The 9,861-nt window shown below is 40.5% G+C and overlaps 1 protein-coding gene across 1 annotated transcript in view; it reads right to left on the reverse strand.

Annotated features, from left to right (window-relative positions):
- Nucleotides 1-8,373, reverse strand: part of dapk1 (death-associated protein kinase 1) — a 94,644-nt gene extending 86,271 nt beyond the window's left edge. The window contains exons 1-2 of the mRNA XM_032516765.1: nt 8,192-8,373; nt 7,308-7,505 (exon numbers count right to left, since the gene is read on the reverse strand). Of these exons, the coding sequence (XP_032372656.1) occupies nt 7,308-7,411 (104 nt within the window). The 5' untranslated portion in view covers nt 7,412-7,505; nt 8,192-8,373. The remainder of the gene's footprint in view (nt 1-7,307; nt 7,506-8,191) is intronic.
- Between the last annotated feature and the right edge of the window lie 1,488 nt (nt 8,374-9,861).

A 9,861-nucleotide genomic window follows, 5' to 3' on the forward strand; every position in this document is an offset into this window, starting at 1 on the left:
CGCACGCACGCACGCAAACACAGTTGGCAGGGATCCAATTATCCTCCATTGACTACAGAAATTAATTGAAAATAACTCATTATGCTCCTCGAGAACATTTTAAGTGAGTAAGATTTCAATTTGAGTCGTAAAATGAACGCAATTTGAGAAGTCTTACTGGAACAATCACGAGGCTTAAGTTATCTAGGCAGAGATCAGACTGCCCTTTGAGACATAGCCAGAGAGAGCAAGAATAGGCAGAAAATCGGACTTCAAATGTAAACCCTGCAGGAATACTGTCGGACAGTACCTCTACTTCTACACTAGAAACTAATTCTCCACTCAGTTTTAAGTCAAACAAACTACACTGTTATTAGCTTTTTCCTCATTTATATTTCTCAATTATAAAGTCACAGTAATCATCATGTCTCTTTGACTCCATACGCTCCTTGCTACTGCTACATAATCTTGGTAATGCAGACTAGCGTTGTGCATCGTGATGGTTGACCGGCATCACGGTGGAGAGCCACCACTCCCCCCCACCCTGTCAGACACACGCTAATCCAAGTGGAAGGGAAATTGACAACTGCGTCGTCCTTAAACTAGCAAAGCCACGCCTCGGTAGGTCTGCACAATATTGGAAAAAAACTGACATTGCAATATTTTTTTTCCCTGCGATATATTTGCAATATGAAAAAAGACAAAGTAATTTTTAAAAGATGACACAAATAGCTCTATTTGGAAATAATCTGTCTTGACTACTGCAGTGGTTTTGTAGGAGAGTGAATCTACATAAAAGATAAAAGTGAAAAAGGATCTTTTCTAATGTGAACTATTCTTTGTTAAACTTTAAGGCTTTACAAACACCAAAGCAAGGAAGTGCTGTGATGCTACTCTTCTAAAGTGATTTTGGAGACGGAAATTAGGTAGAATATACCTGCATGTCACACGCACTAGCAACAAACTGTGTATCCAAGAACAATTAAATCAGTGTAAATTACGTTAGATCAGACATAGACTTCTTTAGTAGATTAGGGTTACGTTTCCAGTGTCGCGGCTCCGAACCGTAACGTTAGTTGGGACGGACGGACCCCTTGTTTCTTTAGGCTAACTATATTAGCTTTAGCCTGGCTGGTAGCAGCTTTCTACTGGGGGAAATGGCCATGAGACGTTGTGATTATGTTGCATTAATCAGGTGATTTAGTTTGCATTTTCAACAAACATAAAACACTGACTGCTGTAGCTTCACTGACTACCCATCGAACATGGTGAGCTTCCCTTCCCAGAACAAACCTTTCAGACTAAAGTCACATACACACGCTGCCCACATGGCTACCTGTCTTAAAGGGGAAGGGTCGGCCGGTAATAATCATCTAAAAAGGAGAACGGTGAAAGTTTACTTTTCTATCAAGCAGCAAAAAAGGATAAGCGTCAACATCGCAACGTCCTGCGATGTGACTATCGCGCGTGCGTACATGGCGATGTCGATGCAACCATGTTCATGTGCGCTGCAAGAGTTTAATGTAGTTTAATTACAGTAATGATGGTATATTAGGTTATTACTGTCACTCTGTTAAAGGCAAACGTTCCACTGTACTGTCGTTACGCAGATCACAGAGACCCCACCACCCCGACATCCATCCTGACATTTTACTGTAAACATCGTCAACTGCCACTTTAGGGGACATCGCCCAACTCTAATGCATTCTGAAGCTTTTGCACTCGGTGTTGTAGATCAGTGTGTCAGACTAAATGACTAAAATAAAGTTGCAACCAAAGAAAGACGTCTTGTGATGTTATCAATGGCATCTTTCCATATTATCAATTCTCTGTTTGACCTCTTGACCCCACATCTGATGCCTATGCCAACAATGAACATTGGGCAGATATTTTGTAGACATCTTCAGTCCCAAGTGATTTGCTAAGCTACAGCAAAAATGTAAAGGTTATCACCCCTTTGAGCTACATAATTTTGCATTACAGTCAGTGACCCGATATACAAGCTTTCATTAAGTCATTAAATCACTATTGTATTACAATTATCTCCAGTAGCTCTAGGCAAAACAGGCATCAATTTAAAGGAAAGGGACAACCCTTACAGATTGAAACCGTTAAATTCAACTCAGGGTCAAAATGGGAACTACTAAACTATGTCACAATTTAGTCACATTGTGTAAACTCTGAATTTCCTCTTCTTCCAGTGGAATATCAATATAAAATAACCTCAAATCAAAGCTGTTATAAACACTAGTTACTTAAGCATGTTATTAATGAATAATAGAATAACCTGAAACTAAATGTTAAAAGCCAAATCCTTGGACTCAGAATAAAGAGCTAACACTGCATTTATGCAACAGCACTGCCGCTCCCTGGGGTCGAGGGGGGTGGGTTAGGGTGGGTGAGTAAGTGGCAGGCCTCATCAAGGACACCCCTGCTAACCCGACTGCCCCTCCACCAATCCAGGGTAGGGGGGCAAATCTAGGTCAGTAGCTGGGCCCTTGTCTGCATGGAGTGTGTACATGGCATTAGCTGGTGCTGGTGGTGTGTTTGAAAAAAAAGGATTTCAGTAACAGTAGTGAATATTCTGTATATACTGTATATTTTTAGTGCAAAGAGACTCGCAGTCTCTTGAGGAAAAACTTAATTTTAAATTATATCAGGAGGCTGTGTGGATGTCTTGCATATAATCCTATTTTGTATTCATAGAAATGGGTCTTTGAGGTGATTTTTGCTAAGGAATAACCCAAATACAGTCACAGCTTAATGCCCTGTATGTTCATTTGCATTGCAGAATCCCTGCTGAAATACACCAACCCCTCCTCCTTTACAAACGGCAACCACACACCCAGACACACACACCCAGACACACGCACACACAGACACACACACACACCCAGACACACACACACACAAATTGGTGGAGAGCCACACATCAGTCAGATTAATGCAGACTAATGATAAAGGCAGAGCACTGCAAAAATATGCACTGTAAAGCTGCCTTGTGGACCAAATTAAAGGCACAAACCAACAGTCAGTTCATGTTTCTCTCTCCAAGTCAGAAAGCAGCTGAGTCAGCGGGTCTCCAACCTAATGACAACATGGAAACTGAAGAAAAAAAAAACTGAACTTAACTTAACTCACATGACCCGACAGCCTGTTTCTTCATGCAAACTTGGATGCTGTTCTGTTTTGCAGAAAAATACTTGATTGCAAAGATTGTATGGTGTTCCAGATTTCCCCCATCCCCAAACGACAGGAGAGAGTCATCTGAGAGCTGCTTGGCCACATTAGAATTTAATTGGTTTCAGTTTAGAGTTTTTCTGTCAAATTATGGTGTTAATGATGTTTGCATAGATATATTAGGGACGCAACTAATTATTATTTTCATTATCAATTAATTAGCTTGTTTTCCTAATAACAGATCAATTGTTTAGTCTATGAAATAGTGAAGAGAATGCTTCAAACATCTTATTTTTGCCTGATCAACCTAAAGAAATCAACAAAGATGTCACACACACACACACACACACGCACGCGCACGCACAGCAAATCTTAATCAGCTAATCTGTAAGTATTAAATGACTACTCATTTAGCTTTAGCACATATTATTGAACTATGCAACAAATATTAGGTATGGGAGCCCATTGGGGGTAGAAAAGTACATGCTGTGCTGCTATTCCTCATCTGCAGGCTAAAGAGGCCCTAAGGCCTGAGAGTGTGTTTTATCCCTGCCGTTTCACATCCAGGCAACACAGCACCATTATGAAACCCTTGAATGCTTCAACGATGCGCCTCGTTTCACTTAACCATCATTTTGAAGAGGTATCAAATAGGAGATCTTTTTAAATGCCAGTGAGCATGTCTTCAGTAATTCCCCTGCTGATCTCAGGGCCCAAAGTGAGAATTTTCTGCCAATCTGTGAGGCAATTAGAGGGATAAATTGAGCACAGATGCGGCCAGTGCTGGGTTTATTAGAGAAAGGGGTTGGGAGGAGAACAGCAGCAGTGGCTATTTCTATTAGGGGCCCTTTAAAACACAGCTGGGATTACAGCCTAACCAGCCATTTTTTGGACACAGTTCAAAAGGGAGAATTTGACCACTGGTGCATTTGCCCGGGATTATCACACTTTCTTTAGAATCAAGAACTTTATTTGCCATTTGTGTTTTCACACATAGGAACTCTTGTGCAGTAGTTACTCAGAGTCAAGTTGAGTTTAAAAAGACACACAAAGCATTTACATTATAAATAAATAAGATTTCACAAAACTAGTAAAAAGTACCAATAAAAATAACTTGCATTCCTAAATTGCAAAAAATATAAATATATTTAATGCAGCAATTTAAATTTAATGCAGCAACAACTTGATGCCTCGCCTGGAGGCCAACCCTAACCTGATGTGACTATCAATTCCCAAATGACTCATTTTGCGCTTCTAGTAATTCAAATGCTGTGGCCTTCTGCACCTTATGAGGACTGGTAAACATTTTGGCTAGCGCACCACACACACACACACACACACACACACACACACACACACACACACACACACACACACACACACACACACACACACACACACACACACACACACACACACACACACACACACACACACACACACACACACACACACACACACACACACACACACACACACACACACACACACACACACACACACACACACACACCCACACACACACCCCACACACACACACACACACACACACACACACACACACACACACACACACACGAAAAAGACTGGTTCAGGTCATCAAGCATTCTGGATAGTGAAGACTCTAGCCTTAGCAGGTGATTCCAGTGGCTAAAAATACACTTTTGAGAAATTATCAGACTGCACACTTCAACCTTAAATAAGCATTACACATCTCCTCTGGCTGTATTTACTATATTCTGCAGCTGCATTGCTTCCTCCACACACCCTCCTCCTCATAATACTGAGCTTGCCTGCTCACTGTAGCTGCTGTAGATACTATTAAAGCTTAAATGCTTGGCTTCTTCAGCCTTCGGTTCTACCATGCCTGCACACCAAAGCGAGTGGTGTCAGTGCAGTCTCAAGTCCCTGCTTGGGTGATTTCCAGTTTTGAAAAAACAAATGGGCTTCGTTCCCATTCCAGCCAAAGTTGAGAGCCTGGAGTACAGTCAGATCAAAAAACACTCTGTCTTTAAGTGTGCAAGGCATTACACAGCAGGTCACGCCGCTGTTATCTGGCCAATACATAGACAGATACTCCAGTTTTCATCATTAACTAACTGGTTATACCAAATTTAATTCAAGTTAAAGCATGTCAGAAAGTACTTGAACATTTTTTGTTAACATGCCACGATATTGCTAGTAATTTTTATATCAGTATCCTAAACATTGGAAGTACAAGTGTTAAGTAAGTCAGATTCAGTAAACTGTATGTAAGTGAACAAAATTGCCATATTGAGTGTTATCTGTTCACAGGTAGGTTCCCATTTGTGAGTTTGGATTGTAAGTATGACCAATGTCCTCCAAAGGCTATATATTAATACCACCTGTTTCCACACCATTTGTGAGCAATTAATTTATTACAATTTAACGTAAAAGTTAAATAAAGCCCTGATTAAAACTTAGCAATGTCTGTAGCTGTACTATGAGAACCAAAACAGGTAGAAAATATGAATACTGCTGTCAACTTAGTGTCAGAGCATAGGCCTGGCTGTACTGTGAGAGAAATAAAAAGGGATGGTTTGACATGAAGTTAGATGCTAAAAATGTCTCACTAACCTAAGACAAAATTTGAAATACATGCATGAGGCCCAGTGTCCAGTTCAAGTCTGAGACAAGGTGCATGCCTTTTTAGCCAATCCAAAACATGTCCTTCACTGACAGATTATTAATTTCTGTTCATGAGTAGATATTATCAGATGTAGGCTAATACTGAATATCAACCATATGTTAAGTGTAGCAGAGTTTTGGAGATTAACCAGGCTATCAAAAGCTGTGCTAAATGTCTTTTTCCATATCATGCAGCAGCCTAGATCTCCTCTAAGTCATACATAATTCTTCTGTCTCATAAAGAAATTAAATCCTTCCAAAAACAGACTTCTACAATACTCTATTTGGGCTGTTTTCCATTAGAGCCCACTTTAGCACTCTTAATGTTGAAAAGTCCATGATCTTCACACTATGAGGGTAGACACCCAATTTGAGATCCTCTCTCTCCTAATCAAACTACAATAGAGAATGGATCCTGGTGTTGGGGCAACGACCAAATGAGGCTATCACACTCACATAGCCGTCTCCTTACCTCCAGCCAGAAATCCAATCCCATTACACAAAGCTCCTCAATCGTCTCTATTACCAAAGTAGCATAGTGAAGCAGCTACAGCAACTTCAGCTCTCCCCCACAGTGCTGGAAGGTGAGCACTAATAGGAGAAGCAGTGTTGCCAGACAGGCCCTGGAGAGCCGAAAACAATAGGTTGATTATTACCAACACGGAGTACATGTGTCACTTTGATAACCAAAAACTCACAAAGATCCATTTCCATGTTTCTGACAGTCATTTGAGAAGCTGTCTGCGATCTACTGTGAGGATAGGTTGATGCATTATAGGATAACGCAGTTTTTTTGTTTTTATCTGTGCAGCGGTGGAATTAAACTGAAAACAGTTTTGACACAATGGTTTCCTGTTTAAAAGGACAGCACAGCAAATCAAGAATACCACTCACTCTTTAGCAGTAATGTGACCGCCCTGCTTGGTCATTTAAGCAACTTTTCAGACAAAAAAAAAAACCAGCCCCAAGAACCAAAACACCTGTCTTGTCTACATTCAACCTTTTCTTGCCCATTGTCAAGCTTCCACCTTTGACCAAACACAGTCTGGATGAAATAAAAGCCGGCTGTGCTATAATGTAAATCCTCTCCCTGTAAAGATGTACAATGATAGCGTCTGGCACCTTCCTGCAATAAATCTCCAGAAAGAGGCAGCAACAGTTACAGACGCTAACCTCTTCATCACTGACAATGATGCATTATGGACTGCATTCATCAGACGCACTCACAGTTGGGGGATGCATGTCAAGCTGCATGCTTAAATGAGAGCATGCATTAGTGTATGTGTTTATAGACTAAACCCTTCTGTATGCATAGTCCTGTGTGCAGTATGGCATTAAAACATATATTAAGTTTGGATAGATGGGTTAACATGTTAAATATAATCATGCAAATTTAAAGATGTAATAAGGTATTTCCCCGCCCTCCTTCTCACACACCTCTACCATAGAAAGGGGAAGTTTATACGCATTAGGAATAAGGAATATAAATTAAAACTTACCTTCCCAGCTCGTCTCCAATTTCGTAAAATTCCTCAACATTTTCTTGGTTGAAAAGAGTCATGTTGTCCAGGCACTTCCTCCCTTTTCCCCCGACCGCTGGCATGTCTTCCGAAACAGCCTCTTCAAAGCGGCACCATCCCTACCAGCAGCCTCCGGTCTGGGCAGGGTTACAGCCAGCAATCCTCCTCATGTTAGAGCTTCCAAACCAAGTGGGAAAAGACATCAACAGGGGGAGAATACACCATTAAACCTCGACTATGAAACCTGACTGGAAAAGGTGGGCGTTCAGTCAACAAAAGGAAGCCAAACTGACGGAGCAATGAACCTGCTCCTCCGGTGGCGACGTCACGACTCCTGGAGCTGATCTTTCCTCCCGGACACTACTAGCTATCTCTGTCAATTTCCCGGGCACCCGTTTGAATTGTTGGGCTATAACAGCTGCCAGTATTAAATATAATAGTGATATAACCATGAGTTTATAACCACCGGCTGGTTAGGAATGCAACTGACCCCCCCCCCTATGAAAGCTTGGGGTAGCCATGGGTAACACGCTAACGTCTCCTCCTTTCAGTCCAGCAAGAAATGACTGCTGAGTATAAAGTCATACCTTCTTCGAATAATGACCCGGACAGGTGTTTAACAATGTTTGAGAGTGTACTAAAATGTCACACGCTTAAAAACCTATATTAAAAGCCTAAAAATTACGCTTTTCCTAAATTAAAACCACGACTCGCCCCTGTGCGTTAACGTTAACGTATATGAAATACAGCTACAGAATCGTGAACATTAAGGTTAACGTTAGCTTGTAGTCCGAGCGTCACTGGCTCTTTCTTGATCCCGACAACTGACTACAATTGTATGAATTCACTGTAAAGTATCTTACAGTTTGCCGGTGTCTGTCCCGCTGCGAAACGTAGCCGATATTTCATGCGTTTTGTGTGAGCCTGTGACCCCAGTTTGGCTGACGGAAGACAGAAATGCTGGCTTGAACGGGAGAAATCAACGTTAACAATGTGGAAGCCAGTCTGGTCTTGGTGATGCGTTCAATGTCTATGGGAGATTACGCGACACCAATTCGAGTTCTATCTGGTTTATTGTATAGTAAACAACGCTTACACCAAACACTCACAAATTAAAAATTGAGTCAAGGGTTGTTTGTTCCTGTTGTATACAAACTTAAAAAACTGGGGTTTGTTTGCCTGAAGAAATTTGAGCAAAACAGGTTTTCAACGATCATGTCGTAATTACTGTATTTTCACGTTCCTTAAAAGCAGCATCGTTTTAAGCCAGTTGAAGGAGCTTCTTCTGTCGCAGGAGGGCAGCAAAGCTTTCACTTTTATTTGAATCACAGGTTAGCAGATAATTTGTGCATGAGAGATTTTGTGTCATTAATGTTAATTAATGGCACAAAACGTTAATTATAATGCAGTTGTTTATTTCATTTTGGGAAATATGATATTTCCAAAGCAAAACAGTCAAATGCAATCCAATTTCTTCACCTTTACAATGAATAAAGCTGTTACAGCAATACTGTGTTACATTGACAGTAAAACATCATTTGCCTGATAACATTTGAGATGATCACAAAATCAGTGGTAGACAACTGGTTATGTAACATTTCAACATGTTGTCATGTTTATCCTCACTTCTCTGGTCTTTTGATTCGGTTCTCTGTTGCAACATGATGCTGATTGCTGTTAGATCAGATTAGATTATACTTTATTCATCCCACAGCAGGGAAATTCCTTTACCACAGCAGCATTTTCTACAATAAAAGCAAAACAAACAAACACACAAGTAAACACACAACAAACAAGCAAACAACAGATAATGAGCATGGCTGAATGTAAAGTGGCGTCAAATAAAGATTTTGTAAAGTGTGGTTGCCGTAGTACAGAAAACAATATTGCAGTGTAAGGGAGTGACGTTAAAATTAAATTGAATGTGTAATTGAAATAATATGGCAAAAGTAGGTAACCATAATATAAATTATATTTACCTGTGACCATGAATAATATTGAAAAAGGTTGCGAGGAGGAAATCAAGATCACATGTAGATCTGGGACCATTTGCAGTATCTGCTCTGTCTTTTTAAGGATACACTAAACATTGTAGTTTGGCCTTAGTCTATTGTTATTCAGCTCATGTTTTATCAAGTCATTTCACATTATATACGATAATAAACACAAAAGATCTGTGAACATATTTGAGCTTCTAGTGTTGTACTGTAGATAAAAAAAATGTTGTGTATGATTTTTAGGCCGATGCTTAAGGGTGTGTGTGTGTGTTTGTGTGTGTGTGTGTGTTGTTCAAGGTGCATACAAGAACTATTCCAAACAAGATCCAGTACATTTCCTTGTCTGACTCTTAGAAAACTAGAAGCGAGTTGGTTTGGTGGGAGAAAAAAAACCCTCCTTGTGCTCGATGATCTCAGGGTGTGAGAATAAATGATCCATCCATTTATCTATCTGGCCATTTTCTAAGCTGCTTATCCCCTTCAGGGCGGCAGGGGGCTAAAGCCTATCCCAGCATGCATTGGGAAAGAAGCAGGTT

This window comes from Etheostoma spectabile, chromosome 5 (genome assembly GCF_008692095.1).
Source record: "Etheostoma spectabile isolate EspeVRDwgs_2016 chromosome 5, UIUC_Espe_1.0, whole genome shotgun sequence".
NCBI classification, from domain to species: domain Eukaryota; kingdom Metazoa; phylum Chordata; class Actinopteri; order Perciformes; family Percidae; genus Etheostoma; species Etheostoma spectabile.